The sequence below is a fragment of the Onychomys torridus genome, chromosome 15 (assembly GCF_903995425.1).
Source record: "Onychomys torridus chromosome 15, mOncTor1.1, whole genome shotgun sequence".
Taxonomy (NCBI): domain Eukaryota; kingdom Metazoa; phylum Chordata; class Mammalia; order Rodentia; family Cricetidae; genus Onychomys; species Onychomys torridus.
This window is the reverse complement of record NC_050457.1, coordinates 57,907,610-57,926,410: the sequence shown is the minus strand read 5'-3', so window position 1 is coordinate 57,926,410 and position 18,801 is coordinate 57,907,610. Positions and strand designations below refer to the sequence as shown.

Genomic DNA, 18,801 nt, shown 5'->3' with positions numbered 1-18,801 from the left:
AAGGAATACAACTATAGTACTTTTATTATAGGTATATTTCACAGATAATGAGAGAGAGAAAAGAGATCTTTTAAGCTTCATTTTCTTCTTTCTTAAGTTGAACATCTTCCTGAGGACACACCTGACAGTTGCTCTTGTTGAAAACTACTTGATAACTTTAAATATGCAGATCCGCCTGGGGCTGACATTACCTTGGGATCCCTACTAGAGGAGAGGTTGACTCTATTTACAAAGTGAAAATCAGCAGCGCTTATTAAATCAAATCTCTCTTGTACCAGGCAGGGATTGTGTCAGTCCCACAGCTCAGTGATGTACGTGCCTTAAATCCTTATGTACATTATAGAAAAGTTCCTTGAAAGACCTTGTCTCGTACATATTTGTTGTTCTATCAGCCCAAGGAATATGGCAAGCCCAGGAATGGTTTCATCATTTTGTGTCTATTGCATCACAGAATCACCACCAACAAAAGCATCAATTTCCTTTTTCTGTCCAAAGGAGTTCACACAATTCTCAGTGCCATGCATGAAACTGACTACATAATCCATATATAAAACATGGAGTCAGGGATTTAATTAAAGGTAAAATGAGCAAAAGAAGTTAAAGAATGTTTCTATTATACCAATGGTGAAATGTCATTAGAAGTATCAAATTTAATTACAAATTAAGTGCCTTTTAAATATTTTTTTTATATCCCAAAAGTAGTAACATTGGTCAAGTAACATTAGTTTAACAATCGAGTAACATTAGCTTACAAATTTCATTTTTTCAAATCATAAAATGGGTACATAATTACAATATTCACCTCATGTAGATGTTGTAAAGATTTAATGACTTTGCATTTATAAGATTCAGTATAAGCTATAATTATGCGCTTTACAATTATTTTATACTGCCACTCTTTTAGTTTGAACAAAACATTTAACATACATTTAAATTACTAGGCTAACATCATTAGTCAATAAAGAGAGTTCATATAAAACACATAAGCATAAGCATGCTTTCTATGAAACCGTTTTTAGGCTCTGAGTGGCTCTGTTACCAATTGTTATTGCTTTTCAACTTTCTATTGTTATATATAGTCTTTAGAAATAGCTAGAGCAGAATTATAAATAATGGTATTGAAATCCTAACAATTATTAGCTGTGTTAAATTCTGTTGCACTTTGGAAAATATCTTCTATTAATAGCTTATCTAAATAAAAAACATCCCTCTGATATACTCTGCATTATATTTCTGAACTAACATTAATCAAATAAGGGAGAAAAGGTGCTTTGCTACCTATTCCCAGTAACTTGTAGTGAAAAGTGGGGCAGAGTATAATTAATTTAATCATGTGAGTGTATTTATCATAGACCTGGAAATTCATGTAATAAAAACATCACTTCTCATTAACCTGAGGTTGTTTATCTGTATCTATAGGCATCTATTCCACAAACAAAGGGGTCTTACAATTATGTCTTCAGTGATCTTTGGAGTTCACGGTTTTCCATTCTTAAAAGCCTTAGCTAAACTTATATGACATAAATTTATATGGTAGTAGTCCTTGATTTATCAGTGTAAAATGTGTGCTTAAATACCCATGGTTCAGTTCTATGTGAATGTTAAAGACAGCATGGTTTTGCGAAGTCTGGGTTCCTAAGGATACTTGAGTATCTTTGTATTTCAGTTGCAATGCTATAAGGAATAAGTAATGCACATGGTCCAAATGGGGTCTCAAGAAACCAAATAGTTAAATTTGTGCATTTTCACTTTCTGAAGTTATGTGGTGATCAATAAAAAAATACTTTTAGATAAAAGAATTTGTGAACTTGTTTAAAAAAATTGTGATACATGTGTTAAATATTGATTTTGTTTCATAAAACTTGAAAGAGGATTTAAGTGTGATATGACTTCTATTTTTAATGCTAGCAAAGTATCACTTACACAAACATTAGTGAACACAGGGGTATACCAACTATTAATGAATCAATACTGCATAGACACTGAATTACTTAGTCTTACTTCATCACTCTATGAAGAATACACTATGACCCAGCATTACTGACAGTAATGAAAAAATATAGAGCTCATTTTAATTCACCACAGTGGAGAGCTACTAAGTGAATTATACCACTGAGACTTATGCAGGGTGTGTTTTTGAACTGTCCAGGAAGCAAGCCACCGCACAAGTGAGGAACCCTCACAAAGTCATGGACTCCTAATGTAGCTAACCTAAATTGATTAAATGTAAGTGGATCATGGTTCATATAAGACTTAGAGGGAAACAATTTTACATCTCTGAGTAAATGTTATATTGGTTCCATTCTTTAAAGATAATATTAAAGAAAATAATGTAGTTAAAACAAATTTCTCATCACTTTAAACATGACAAATAGAATTTTCTGAAGAGGAAATGGAGGGTTAGTGGATCTCTGGGAAGGAGAAGGCAGGGCTGAGCTAGGAGAGGAAGGAGGGGAAACAGTTTGGGATGAATTATATGAAGGAATAATCTGTTTTTGATTAAAAAGAAAACTAACGTGGTAAATATATTGGTTTGTATTTTAGTTTCTACTATGCAATATGTTTGTGTTTTTTTTTCTTGTTTTATACATTGGGTAAATAATAAGGCAGTAAAATGTATATATAACATATTTCAGTCTTGAGGCTTCAGTGATGTGTTTCCTGTGGACGTGTTCATAGACAGTACAGTATTGCAAAATGATGTATATCTAATCAAATGGTATTAGACATAAAAATCAGTTTTCACATCCTAGATGTCCTATACTCCTATGCTTCCAAATAATATCCTTTTTGCTGTAAGTGTCCTTAATAAATACATTGTAAGGATTCACAACATAAAATAATCAATTAATTATATGTTCCCGTATAATTTAAAATAACAATGTAGGTTACAGGTGTATTGAAAAATTTCAAAATCTTTTATGCAATACATCTGAAGTTGGACATTGAGATCAACACATATTTGCTGCAATTACCAGTATGGTATTAATATGTATTTAATTTTGAATAAATTGCTGAATGATATTGTACTACTGTGTTATCATGATTCAGTAAAGTACACCAATAAATAATATGGTGTCTAGTAAAATTTTTCTTTAGAATATTAAGTGTATGCTACCTTTTTCTTGCTTCTATTAACTAATATTATAGCAATTATTGTTGCCATATTACTGTGTTATATTTTCTGTAATAAGCCTAAATTATGGCAATCATGAATTTTTATTGGATAAGGCAAATAAATGCTTATTAAATGAAGGACTTAAAAGGGAAAACACACTGAAATAAAGGTTCACTGATCATTTTCAGCTTTAAAATGTTTTATTTTCCATTCAAATGGAATCTATCAATTACTTTATTGAATGTTCCACTCAGAAACAAATTTAATTTACAATTCCTGAGAACTTTAAATATGATACTACTCCAGATTGACATATATTCTTGGAAAATATCTTTTCAGTATTCATTTTGTTCTTTTCAGGTTATAGAATTAATTAGACATGGTTCATTTCCCTCAATTTACATGATCATTCTCTTAGATTTACTTATTTTATTTAGTGTGTGAGGTTTACTCTGCATGTATGTAAGTACAACACATACCTGCCTGGTGCTTTCGGAGGCTGGAAGAAGGCAACAGATCCCCTGAGGCTGAAATCATGGATTATTGTGAGCAACCATGGAGGTGCTGGCACCCAAGCCCAGATGCTCTGTAAGAACAATAAGTGCTCTTACGGGCTGAGCCATCTCTCCAGTTCTACCTATTTGTCCTCTTGATAAGAGACTCAAGATGAAAGGTCAAGAATATATGTAAAATTAAAATTTTACATTGTATTAAATTGTGTGCCTATTATTAAAATGTTTATAGAGATATTAAGGATTACATTAGGTTTCTTCTTCCTTGATAAACAATACATATAACATTGAGTTGAAATATAACTTTTTGAAAAGTGTGTGCATGGATGTCTTTCTTCTCCAGACGTTTAGGGATTAAAAACAGAAACAAAACCATCACTCCAAAAAACTCACACTGTTTGGCATGTAAATTAAGTGCCTAAAAGTAATCCATATATATGATACAAACATCCAAGTGTGCATGCATGTGTGCATGCACACACACACACACACACTACATACAGACATATGGCAAGCAAATTCAAATAATTCTGATTTCATAATTCTTCCACACACACAAAATTTTTAAAAAATTAATCCTCTTATATTCCAAGATTGCAAAAAGTACAGGGACAAATAGCCAAACGAATGGAAGCACATGAATTATGAACCAAAGGCTGTGGAGCCCCCAGCTGGATCAGGCCCTCTGGATAAGTGAGACAATGGAATAGCTTGATCTGTTTGGGAGGCATCCAGGCTGTGGGACTGGGACCTGACCTTAGTGCATGAGCTGGATGTTTGAAACCTTGGATTTACACAGGGACACTCAGTCTGGAAGGAGGTGACAGGACCTGCCTGTACTGAATCAACCAGGTTTAAATGAATCCCCAGGGGTGCCTTGATCCTGGAGGAGATGGGAATGGAGGGGACAGGATGGGGGAAGGTGGGGGTGGGGGCGGGAGGGGGGAGTACAGGGAAACCCATGGCTGATGTATAAAATTTAAAACACATAATAATAAAGAAAAAAATTAATCCTAATCATGAAATTCTGACAAGAAAATATAAGTTAACAGTACAGAAAGAATTAGAATCCTTCTTATAAAGAGTAAAATTACAGTACAATATAATAATTTTTTCCATGTCATAATTTTGTATAAAGTTACAAATAACATAAAAACATTTTATATTTCAAAATTTATTTTATCACAAAGAGACTAAAGCTGAAGTAAAAAGTAAAATGTAATCAACCTTGAAGCTGATGTCCAGAAACTGATGAAAATTAAGAAAAGAGATCATGATTAGCCCTAAAAACATATACATGCAAGCTACAGTTGAATACATTATATATATTTGAGTGTGTGTGTGTGTGTGTGTGTGTGTGTGTGTGTGTGAAAACAACGGTTACAGAAGTAGATACATTGAATTGTTGGACAGGACAGAGTAGGACAAAGGTGTGGAAGAGGGAGAAATGATGTGATTAAGTTTGCAAATTTTTTAAAATTAAAAATGATAGAATAGAGGTTACACTATGGTGCGCTTTTTACGGTTGAGTCATTACAACTCTAAATTCTATTGGAAATGGAGAACTTACTGAAGGAACAGAGGGAAACCAGCAGAATGCTGAGTGTCTAGCAGTGTCAATGTCATCAGATCTATGTTGCATACATATAATCTATCACGTTTTTATAAGAAGAGAGAATAAATAGGTGCATTATGCATGCACTATATTGTCAGAAGTTTATGTTTCTTAACTGATTCTTAATTGATTCAGGAAATTTGGAGAAATAGTTAACATTGGATTTATCTATATGTGGATGAGGAAAACCCTCCCCACACATAGTGATAGCAAATGTAGTTCAACTTCTGGCTTCAGTGGCATTTATAGAGGAGCCTTTATAACTAACTATTTTATTAAAATTTTATCTTCAAGCTAGGACCTTACTTATTGCTACTTAAGAATAGAAAAAATATTCATTGTAAATTATTAGCTTTTTAAAATGAGCATATTCCTTTTTCTGTATTAAGCAATTATTAGGTAATTGTTACACACTCTCTCGGTGTGTGTATGTATATGTGTATGTTTGTTCATGTGTGTGAGAAAGAGATAGAGATAGAGACAGAGAGAGAGAGAGAGAGAGAGAGAGAGAGAGAGAGAGAGAGAGAGAGAGAGAGAGAGGTAGTGGAGATTCAGAGTCTCTATTTCTGTAAGAGATACTGCTAAAATAATAATTTGCCTTTTGCTGGAAATTTTGTAGTAAATCACCACTATCTGTTTAGTAGCTAATTGGTAACTTCTTAAACCATCCTTTGCACTCCAGATCTTGTGCTCTACAGAATGATCATGAAAGGGTACTTACTCTGAGGGAAGCGAGGTGGGTTGTCATTGACATCTGTCAGTGTGATGTTCACTGTGGTGGTTCCGGATAAACCCCCCATCTGGCCACCCATGTCCTTGGCCTGGATGACTACCTGGTACTGTTCCCTGTTCTCTCTGTTCATGTTTGGTAGAGCCGTCCGGATGATACCTTTGAGAAAATACAAATGCTGTGTTACTCTATTATGTGGCAGCTGCCAATTTAATCAAGTATCACACTTATTATATATATATATATATATATATATATATATATATATATATAGTTAATTCCATACAAATCTTTAAAGTTCATTTCATTTACTATCTTCTAGTAATATCATATGCACTATAGTGATCTAAACTTACAAATAAAGCGAGTTACATTTCTATTAGTTTGATCAATTATTTTTTTGAGTTTCACAAGAATCAGACTGAGGATATGTCAAAGTGAAGGGTTTTGTATGCAAACCCAAAGGCCTGGTTTTAATGTGCAAACTCCAAATAATGACAGCAGCAAGGTCCCACCAATTCAACCCTTGCAGGGTAAAACATCAGGGGTTCTGGGATTTACTGGCCAGGCTGTCTAGACAAATTGTTGGGGTTCAGATGTAGTGGAAGACCTTGTCTTACAAATCAACATGTATATCTATTGAAAAGTACACTTGATGGCCCAGCTGGCCTCCAAATACATCTGCACAAATGTGCATGCATGTCCTTACACACATGAACAACAGAGGGGAAAAAAAATCCAGCATGGCACTGTTACTGTTCTCCATGTGCTAATGCTTAGATTTTATCTTTGTTCTCCCATTTATACTTGCAAAGATCACAAACATGATAACATCAACGAACACCAATACATTGTTTCTGACCTGTTTCTGGCTCCACAGAGAAATAAGGCTGCCCTTGAAGTATGCTGTAAATGACTCTGGCACTGTTCCCGTATGAAGGGTCGTCAGCATCTGTAGCTGTGACTTGCACCACAGAAGTACCTGAAGTATCCAAACTCAGCTTAGTTCTGCACATACCAGAAGGAGGAGCAAAAGTGCTGGTTTTCATTGAAGACTTGAGTGATTTTTGGCTTTAAAAATGATCGCTTTAAGAAACTAAACAGTTGGGTGATAGATACAGAAAAGGGAAATAGTGTTGCAAATGTACCTTGAGTTAAAATTAACAATATGTATTTAGCCAAAAGGTGTGTGTTTATGCACAAAATTGATAATGCTTCAGTATTTCAGAATATAACAAGCATGGTCCCTTTACAAATGTTGAGGTCTGATATTAAAATGAAGTTTTGTATAATAGGCTTGTTTTGTGTAAAGGGCACATCTAAATCTCAAAGGAGTAAGTATATTCTTTCTCCCTCTGTACTAATTAACTCCAAAAATAATCAGCATCTGCTCTAGAATACAATTTTATGAATAGATTGAATTCCAAATTTAGAAACAATCCAAGATGACCCCATGTTCCCAGAACTCCTAAGATCCTAATAGAGTTCATGTTATCTACAAGGGCTTTATGCTTGGTGATTGCCCAGGGTCCTTGGGGTTTAGCGAAGTGTAATAACACTCCCAGAACAAATGTTTTGAGAAATGTATGAGTTTGATAGTTACTATTAAAATACCAATAGTTGCTATTTTAAAAAATGCTTTTTTTAATTTACACAAGTTCATACACATTCGGAAAGTTTGGTTTTCTATGAAACCAAATGTATCTCATAGTAAAAATATTATCATGCAGTCTTGTGATTTGAATATATTAACTATTTAGTAAAAAATAAAGAATTTTCAATTTTCTCATCAATATATCACATTTGATAACATTAACATTAAAATACATTCTATTATCTTACCCATTATAGTTTTTCCTTTTATTTTATAAATTTCACAATTCAATGTTGTTTTTCTGTACAAAATTATTATATGACATTTCAGTATGTATATTTAAATATGAGACTATGACAGTATAATTTTAATATGTAAGTGTTAAAATACAAAGGAATTTCAGTATTTAAGAAAACAGAAGATAATCAAGGCTTTTATTTGAATATGTAAGTAATCTAAACAAAGGCTTTTGATAAACTGTGATGAGTATTTATAAGTGAAACCATATCTTACCACTGGTACTCTTGCTGGACCAGTTTATAGTCTATAGTTCTAAGTCTCTGATGGTCTATAGTTGCAGGTTTGCTTCTTATAAACAATACAGTACGCAACTATTGAGATAATGGTAGGTTTCATGAGAAGATGCAGGAGGGCATGCATCAGCATACACCCATATTATGTCATTCAAGGGACTGAATATTCAGTATCTGGAAGGGGTCCAGAATTTGGACCCTTGTGGACTGCAAGAAACAATTTTAATACTAAAACATTTGTCTTCATGATATGCCTGGCTTGCCATGAAAATTCATATTACAATGTCATTTTAGTTTGTTTTTTTTTACTAAAATTTAGTGGTATTTTCTTAATTTTTGAGGAGGTCTACCAGAAAGTGGTGAAGATTTACAAATTTACATGACATGTAAAATTATTAATAACTCTACTCTGACTCATTGCTTCTGTATTCAAATGTATATGTATTTTAGCTAGGAAGTAAAAAATTGATTTAAATAAATTAAATACAATATTACAAGAATTATTTGAAATTACTTCCATACTTTCCATACCATTATAAATATTGTAACTGCACTTACCTACAACGGACATTTCAGGAACACTAGCTGTATAAATTTCTTCTGGAAATGTTGGCTCATTATCATTGATATCATGGATTTTGATCACAAATTCAGACTCTGGTTCTACTGGCCTCAGAGTTCTTCTGTTAATAGCTTGTGCACGTAGAGTATAAAAGGCCTTTTCCTCCCTATCAATTCGTCTTGTGGCATGAATATCACCTGTTTTTTCATCAATAATAAAAAGAGTACCAGCTCCATCTCCAGATAAAATATATTTGAGTGATCCATCTCCTTTATCTTGGTCTGAATGAAGCTGGAGGAAATAAAAAGGAGCATATCCATGATGATGTTTAAAGGTGTACAGGGTAAAAGAATTCAAAGATGGTCCTTTAAATCCCATCACAAATAATGGCCTCAGTAATCTCTGTTCTATGAATCAGAATTGAGTAACTATCAATTCTATCACATTCAAGCACCAAAAAGATCTGTTCATTTAGCATGGTGATTTTTTATTCTAAACAGAAAAAAAAATCTTCCAAGTTAAAATAAGCTCCCTCTTCCCACCTGGTATATAACCTCTTTTATGAGCAAATAACACCTGATAAAGACATCAGCCATGAGGTTATAAACAATGTACTTTCAACTCTTTCTAGAAATGGAAGGTTATTTTACTCTCACCTTGTACAGGCAATTCAGCTTTTACCAACTTATTATCTGCTGTATTTCTGCTTGGTAAGTATTAATGTCTTAGGATTTCTAACTCTTTCAAGCATACAAGAGACAGACTCCAAATGTGGGAATAATAAACATAATAATTGGTTTCATATAAAAGGTACCAATTACCATGCAAATATTTGTATATATAACGTTGTATATATTTATATATATATATTTGTATATATATTTGTATATATTTATATATATATATATGTATATATAACGTTGACACATGCACTAAAGAATAAATAAATAGATAAATAAATAAATAAATGAATGAATGAATAAATAAATAAATAAATAAACCATAACATAAAATATGCCCTAACCTTGTACCTTGTCAAAATACCTTCTTGAAATCTGCAAAGGACAAAAGAATTCAAGACAAGACTGTGACTGCTTTTCCTGTGTCTATAGCAAAACCACATCCAAACTTTGAGAATTACTTCATCTTATGAAGAGTTATAGTTTGGTTCATGTGCAATATCCTAGTGTGCACATTGCTGAAGCTAAACTGTGGGCCCAGCAACTTACGTGTATTGGGAAAATTCTACCTGTACTGTTTTTCAAAGATATCCTTAAAGGAAGCTAGCCAGGCTTGCAGATGCATGGATTAGTAACTTCAGACTGTGGGAGAATGAACTGAAATTCATTCCAGGACTAATAAGTAAACTCTAGGCTTTTGAGTAGTGGGGATTAATGTATCCTAAGCATCTTCCAGATAATGTGGCAGTGTATCAAGATAACATTGTCCTGGGATTCTTAGCTTGTGGAAGAAGCTTGTCCAAAGAGAAATCAGAAATTATTGTGAAATATATGGTTATAACTATGACTTTAGTTGTACCATTAGAAACCACAGATATTGAATATGCCATGATTATAGCTTTAATATTTGTAATAAAATGCACCTTTTTACTTAATAATGCATCTGCTTTTGATTCTTTCTTCATTTCTATAGAGAATGACCTTCAAATTTCATGAGAAGGGTAAAAGTGAATAATGAGAAAGGGAAGGAACTTTAGCTGGGGAAAAAGATGTGAATGTAGGGTAGAGAAGGGATTGGGGAAGAACAGCTAACTCTAAGGATGTTTCAAAAGCTTTATACATGTGGAGATTCATATAAAAGCATTTAATTGAAGTTACACTACACAGGGGATTATATTCATTTTAGAAGTCACAGGCTGCCAAATAAAAAGCCCAGTGTTAGGTGTGGATATCTCTCTTCGAGATCTTTGTCAAGGTGTCCTAAAGACTCCCGAAGCAAGAAAGGATATTCATGTTGCTCTTCGTTTCCCATAAGAACTTGATATTAAGATCTCCTGCTGAAGACACCACACACATTGATCATAGGACATCGAGAAATCAAGCTGATACTGACTGGAAAGTTTCCTCCCTGCTGGCTAGCTCCCATACTACTGGAAGGTGCTGTGCAGGCGTCTGAAGAGGAGGAGAGCCAACTTTCTTATCTGTAGTGGGTAGCCATTCCAGCATTGGCCTGGAAGTTCCAACCCTCATTGAGGCTTCGGTAATGGTCACACCTACAAGGCGGGGCCGAGAGAGGATGCTGAAGACCCAGGATCCAAATGAGAAGGATCTCTTGGTGCCCGGACCCTGGACGCTGGAGGTAGACCAAGCAGAGTACTCCAGAGAACACTGCAGGACTGCGCCATACCTTTGCCAGACCCTACTATCTACCTGTCCCTTCATTTGTAAGTTATGCCACAAAATAAACCTCCCTTTTAACTACGTGGAGTCGCCTTAATAATTTCACCAATACTTATCAAGCTGTGAACTTTGTCAAGTGATATAATGACGAGTATGCAAGATCATGCCCATGGATGCAGTAGTGGCATGAATCATCTAAGGGTAAACAACCATTTTTATGATTGTACTTAAGACATTTAAGACATGTTAGACATGCCCAGTCAAGCAAATGTAGTGAAGAACCTGTGGTTGGTGTGCTCATAGGGCCAGGACTGAACCTACCACTGTTAATTTGCTAAATGGGCGCAGTATTAAACTGCCCTCAAAATTCGCATCTCTCTATTCACAAATTGGTGCAGGTCTCAGGCTTCATCTGAAAGACTATCTGCAGTGGATGGTAGTTAATGTAGAAACTCCTAACTCATCAAACAGCAGAGAATAAGTGATGGTTCAAGGCTGAGCTACCCATGAGACATTGTATCACAACATCTCCCCAAAGATGAGGTGTCATCAAGGAAGAAGGGCCAGGTTTTAAGTGGTTAGTGAGGAGCAGAGGGAAATAGTCTCTTCTGGACAGATCAGAATGACTGTAATAATGCATTCACAGCAGCTGTGGTTGTCTCTGCAAAACCTGCACAAATTAAGCCAGTCAATATTTTGAAGTGGAGTTGAAAGTGGTTTATGAGCCCCCACCATTAACTAAGGAGCTATGAACAGTTAAGGTCCATAGGAGAGGGAGTTTAAGTTTACTTTTAGGGTGGTGATCCTGTTAGATCAACCATGGCCCAGTTGATAGCCCCAGTGCAGAAGGGCATAAATGGCACAAATTGGCTACTAGTACAAATTAAAATTAAAAGAAGAAAGGACATAAAGATGCGGGGAGTTGAGGATGAATCTGGAAGGAGATAAAGGGAGCCGCTAGGGAGAATATGATCAAAATACATTGTATCAATTCTTAAAATTTTTAAATATTTATTAAAAATAATATATAATTACAAATGTTATGCTTTTAGTAATTATGCAAAATATAGGCCTAAATCAAAAGAGCTCTGCCAATCTCTACTGTGGAAAATTAAAATATAGATACAATATTTTCTAGTTATAGAGATATTGAATAGGAGTTATACATTTATTTAAATAAATTAGATTTGTTCTTCAAGTAATTTATAATCAAAACTCAAAGATAGGAGCTTTAAAATGGATATTTCCCATTTAATGCAAAAATTTGTTCTTCACATGAGATTTTTTTCCTTAATGAGAATTTGTTTGTTTAATCTGATCTTAATGAATATGAATGTTAAAATGTTTGTGAGTGTTTATAATTATGGATATTTGAGTGAGTGAGCCTATGTGAAGGACAGAGGACAACATTGTGTGTTTATCCTTCCTGCTCTCTATTTCAGTTTTTGAAACCTAGAGCTGATTGCTCCAGATAAATGCCTAATCTGGCCAGTTCTCAAGATCTCAGAATTAGAAGCTATTCTCCATGCTAGTATGTTTGTAGCATGAATCTTAAAATGGCTTATTAATAAAATCAAACCTGAAAACAGGTATTGGGGTGAATGCTGGAAGATCAGAGAAGCAGAACAAGCCACAGCCACTTCACCTCTCCAATTCCTCAGCTGATCCTGTTTCCACAAATCCTCAGACTGAGTCCTCATCCTAATGGATCTCGGCTGAAATGCTGCTCAAAAGCCTGAAAGCTTAACCAGGTCCAGTTCCTGGTTTTCACACCTTATAGACCTTTCTGCTTTCTGCCATCACTTCCTGAGATTAAAGACATGAGTCACCATGCCTGGCTGTTTCCAGTGTAGCTTTGAACTCACCAGATGGATCTCTGCCTACAGAATGTTAGGATTAAAGGTGTGAGTGTCAACATTTTCTGGCCTCTGTATCTAGTGGCTGTTCAGTTCTATGACTAAATTTACAAAGGTGGTTTACTTTGTTGAAATGCTTATGTTCATTAGATTTAGCAATCTACTCTGTAAACAACTCCATTTTTCTTTTCACTTAACAAACAATTCATCATTAGTGACATAATGGATATACATATCTGAAGTGTGTAGGTATTTTAGAGATAAAGAAGTTGCAGAACAAAGAGAATTTTACTGCGTATGTAGCTATTTGGAAACAACAATATGAGTAAACTCATGAAGTATCTGTTATTAATCAAGAAACTCTCAGAAGTCACATGCGAGTGTGTAGTCCAGGAATCACTCTCAAGAAGTCAAGAGATTGATGGTTATTAGTATCCAAAAATGTACTTGGCTGCTTGGAAACTCTCCAATTACATGCATTTGCAACACCGTGGGTACCTTCCCAGTGTCATTCTAAGCATTACAGATTCCTTATTCAGTCTGAGAAACAACACCCAGGCGCTATTGGCATTATCAATCACTTGGCTAGACAGCACTGTGGCTCAGAGAAGACACTTCTCTATTTCATTGGCTATTCATTCAATTTCTTTAATTTGAATTTTCCATATAATCAGGTACTTTTAAAAGCAAATGAAATATTCCATCTATGTTCTATGGAAGGCCCAAACGTGACATGCAAATCAGATACTCAGAGAAAACCCTGAAGAGCATGCAGGAGTGAATGCGAATCTATTAAGCATGTAATATCTAAGCTACCAGATACAGACTGAATATAGTTTTAAAGCTAAAGAAATTCTAACCTTCACAAATTTTGTATCTCAGAACAACAGGTGAATACAGAGCATAGGCCTGAGGTATAGAAATATATAAAGGAAAGAAGGTAACAATTCAAAGCATTCTGCCAGATTATCCATACAGGGGGATTTGAATTTCTATGAAGCTGTGTTTAGGATAAATACCACAGCTGGATTTTTGCCTTCACTTGGACTATAGAGAGTGAAAATCAACTCTTGTAAGTGGACCACATGCCGTGGGAGGTTCTGTTGGATTAGACAATTGAGCACGGTGGCAGAGATGCTGAAGGAGGAGGGCTGGAAGTTAGACTGTGGTTCTAAGAATCTGAGAATGAAAAGAGGTCTACTTTGTCCAACAGGAATATAATTAAGAGAGGCAAATGACAGCTACAAATGCAGAACTTTACATGTTAAGGAGCTACACACAGAATAAGTGTTTCTTCAACCATTTGGTTTAACATTAGTAATGGATTACTTTTTTTTAAAGCCCTGTCTTTTCTTACAGTGAGGAAGGATTGAACACAACTGACCACTAACACTGGAATTAAAAAAAAAAAAAAGAAGAGGGTAATTAGGGCCTTAATACTAATGTATGGTAATAAAACATTATTCAAAACTACTTGAATAAAACAGACAAGAACAGCAACTGTTATTTTGGTTGTGCTGAACTTTTACATCTCCTGAGATGTGAGTAGTTAACCTATTTCATAGATAAAGCTAATGGGTTAAAAAGGCCTCTTCTAATTGTTATATTGGTGGCAATTGTTTCATTAGATTCAGAAAGAAACAAATCAACAATTTTTTTTCAATTTGTTCTTATAAAATCTTCCTATGTTCAAGTATCTTTGTCATTAGTTTTTCACAACAGTTTTATTGTTTGTTTCCTTTGACATAGTGTTTTTCTATCAATTATAATTTTCTGTTGAACTATTTTACATAAGTACATAAGACATACCTACCCATCTCACTCCCCAATCACCTATAACTTGGTGTCCACTTCTTCACCACAAACTTGTATCTCTCATTTTCAAGACTGCTGATTTTGTTTTATGTCCTATAGGCTTTATCCAGGGCTCTATGTTTGACCACAGATTTGGGGATATCCTATGGAACCCAGCAGGCTCTGCAGTGAGTGCACAACTCCTCATCACAGACTCTGTCACTAGCCTATAGTTGTTCGGTAAAGATGAGACCCTATGAGTCCACCCTTCTCCCATGATGGATTGTTGACAGGGCCAGGCTTGTGTGGGACTGGTGTGAATAACTGATGTGAATAACTGGTGTGAATAACTGGTGTGCTATGAGCTAAAGACTACAACAGTGGTACTGAGTCTAGAGGGCAGCAATAGGTCGCTTTCTTTGTTAGTTTACTTCACTTCCTGTGCATCATCGCTCCAAATTCTCCCTGCTACTTCCCCTTAATCTTATACATGAGATAAAATACTACTTTTCATACCAACTTATTTACTGAGATTGGACATGGGTTTATTTCTCTAGAACTATTGCTTTCTCAATATTCTTTTTTTCATATTAGACATCAATATTTGAATGAATTGTTGTGTCATGAATTGTGTTGATGGTGCAAAGAGATGGGGTCAATTGATCATATGCTCAAAAGCTCATAGCATCAACTATTAAAGACAAAATATTTTGTAAGGGCTTGTATTTTGCTATTTTATTATGTGAGACATAAAGTTTTCTTTGAACAGAAAAGAGAAAAGAAAATAGAAAGAAAAAGAAAGGAAGGAAGGAAGGAAAGAAGGAAGGAAGGAAGGAAAGAAGGAAGGAAGGAAGGAAGGAAAAGAAAATAGATTATTGTGGCTTTACTTCTGCAGTAACACCTGTTTTCCGGTGTGAAACATTTGGCCACAAATCTTTAAGAAGAATTTTATGTTAATACTGACCTTTCCTTTCCTTGAGGAAAGCCTATTAAAAATTCACAACCTGCTGTGTTCCTTGTAAATTCACCAGCAGATAAAGGACATGGCAGCATCCATGACAACTAATGAAAATAGGACAACTGCTTCTGTGTTGCACATTTCAAAGTCATCCCCCAGTTCCCTAACTTTTTAACTCTGATAAGCTTAATTAAAACCTAATACTGTACTTGTTTATGCTGAACAGTTTTAATATTTTACATGCAAGCAATCTATAGAGGTTAGGGAAAATTCCCAAACAAAAATTAAAGCATGCTTGGCACTTTGAAATGTAGTATATTTCTGACATAGTCATACACTCATCATCAGTTTCTGCGAAATAAAGTCTCTAAGATAAAAGGGACAGGGCAGCAGATCTTGTTTCAAAACACCTTCATGTAAGAGCCTGGGCGATGAATGTTCATTATACGAGAATTAAATTAAGGTACACCGCAGGATAGGTGGTATGCTGCTGCAACTTTTTTCCATTTGTTCGGTCTGTTATACTCAAATTCTATGGACTGGGTGGTTTCCAAAGAAAAGAAAGTTATGTCTTCTAATTCTAGAATTGCTGTAGTGGCTTGCCCACTTATGTCCTCCGCAGGCTCACACCTTTAAATGTTTGGTCTTCAGCTGGTGATTGTGGAACCTTTAGAAGCAGTCCCTCCACTGGAGTAAGTACATCACTAGAGGCACAATCTGAGGGTTGATAACCTTGTTCCTGTTTCCATTTGGCTGTCTTCTCTGCTTCCTGCTCCAGCTTCGAAGCCTTATCCCTGCCATGCCTTGCCCACCTTTGTGACTATTTCTCTGGAACCCTAAGACAAAATCATCTCTTTTTCTATAAGGTAATTTGGGTCACTATCTTACAATAATGAAAAAGTAGCTGATAGGCTTGGGAAGTTGAGGATCACGGTGCCAGATTCCTCACTGGGGGTGGGAGTTTGCTTTCTCGAGCATATTTGTGTCTCCTAGGTGCTTTTCCACACTATGATGAAAAGGGAGAGGGTTTCCTTTGGGGACTTGGAAGGAACACTGATTTAATGCATGAGAATGTGTGCTGTTGCAACTTTTTAATCACTGTGTCAAAGTGCTTAAGAGTCTTGACACTTCCAGCATTGTTAAGAAGTCTTGGGGCAGGAAAGTAGCTGTAAGCCTCTGTAAAATCATTAAAAATTCAGTTACATACCACCAAGGTACAAATAGTGGAATAGAGAACACAAGAGAATAATAGCAAGGAAGTATTAACATAGAGTAAAACTGCAATCGAGCACAAACAATTAAACCCTGTGGCTGGGGTGGCATTTCCAGCATCAGCCCAGGGTGACCTGAGGTAGATTTATTCAACCTTGGCACTATGCAGTTACTACAGCAGTCCACTTTGCCTCTATCTTGGCTCTGTTTACTCATTCCACTTTCTGTGGCTGACATTTTTTGTTCCAGATATTTTTAAAGTGCCACGGTTTCCGTTCAGCCTCTCCATTCCTCTCGGTTTCACAGTTCCAGGCATTACTTTCTCCAGGATTCTGAACCTGACATCCAGTCTCTGACCTTCTTAGCGTTCCTCTAAAGTTTGAGTCTAAGGTGCCACGAAGACACACTTCTTACATTCTGTGTTTTTCCAGGGTGAACAGGACATGCATACTACCAGGTCTGGGGCTGTCAGGCCAGTGCTAGCTATATTGCCTTAGGGTATGTTTCAATCCATTTCTGAGTGCTTGGGGAGAAGACACAGTGAGTAGGATTGTTGTATACAGCTGTGGAGCTCTGTATAAAAGAATATCTTTTAAGTGAGTGTAAATCTTCATACCCTCGAGCCTGCAATGGATAAGGCTTCCCACCTTCCAGAGATGTGCTTTTTCCATTGGGGTGTTATAAACTACTTAGTTTTTTATTAATCATGGGCTTCTTTCATGAAAAAAAAAAACATTTTAAAACATTTATACTCTGCCTTTCATTCACACACTTATTATAAATTTTAATAAATTCAGATAACTATAACCATTACATAGTCTCAATGATGGTTTATAATAAAATTAACTCCACCTTCAAAATCAGCCTCCCACGAAGCCTCAGGACATGGATCCAGTGTGTAGAAGTTCATTAGCGCAGTGAAACATAAATAGCCAGGTCTATTTCCCTGAAGAATATTTGTTCCCATTTGAAATTCCATGAGCAATGTTTATTATCTACATTCTATTGGATTTTTCTTTTCTAAATTCCCACTGAAATCACTTATTAGACATTCTTTATAATTTTCTTAAAAACAACACATAAAATTTTTTCTTCTTCACTCATCCATTGCATCCTGACTGTATTTCCCCTTCCTCCACTCCTCCCAATCCCTTCCCCACAGATACACTCTATCATGATTCCCATAAAAAAAAAAAAAAAAGAGCAGGCTTAACTGTACAATAATAAGACTGGGCACAAACCCTCATATCAAGACTGGACCAGGCAACCCATTAAGAAGAGGGTCTCAACAGTAAGCAACAGAGTCAGATACCCTGACGCCCATTGTTGGGAATCCCATAAGAACCCAAGCTAAACAACCATGAAGTATATTCAGAGGACCTAGCTCAGACCCATACAGGGTCCATGTTGTTATTTCAGTCTCTATAAGTCCCTGTGAGGCCTGCTTACTTGACTCTGTGTCTAGTGCTCTCATGGTGTCCCCTCTGATGACAATCAGGCTAGGCACTGATCTATAAGTATAGCAGAATGTCATTAGGAATCCTTTTCTTTCTTTCTTTCTTTCTTTATTTTTTCCACCAATCATGTTTGGTTCTTGTACTCACTTGCATCTCAAAGCTATCCAAATTCTTCCCTGTTTTCAAAGGCATTTGAACAACACAGCCAGATAGTCACAGGAAAACATTCACTTCAATACCAAGTCCCCAAATTAGTCAGACCTTTGAAAAGTCATGAAAAAGGAATTCTGGCTGACAACAACTTCAATGAAGGAAATAGTTCTTTGTTCTGTGTTTTAGAGTTTTCAGTAAATTCAGTTGGCAAAAGTGTAGTGGAGTTGAGCTAATCAACTCAGGGGACCCAAGTTACTTATGCCTTTCATAGACTGTAATAGTTAACTACCCTCTAATCCAGTGGTTTGTAACCTGTGGGTCAAAACCTCTTTGCGGATTGGATGACC

General features: G+C 35.6%; 1 protein-coding gene across 2 annotated transcripts in view; it reads right to left on the bottom strand.

Annotated features, from left to right (window-relative positions):
* The window catches only part of LOC118596234 (cadherin-10), a 191,228-nt gene that overhangs the window by 41,745 nt on the left and 130,682 nt on the right, over nt 1-18,801 (bottom strand). For both annotated transcript variants that reach the window (XM_036207007.1, XM_036207008.1), the window contains exons 3-5: nt 8,661-8,955; nt 6,838-6,957; nt 5,967-6,134 (exon numbers count right to left, since the gene is read on the bottom strand). In XM_036207007.1, the coding sequence (XP_036062900.1) occupies nt 5,967-6,134; nt 6,838-6,957; nt 8,661-8,955 (583 nt within the window). The remainder of the gene's footprint in view (nt 1-5,966; nt 6,135-6,837; nt 6,958-8,660; nt 8,956-18,801) is intronic.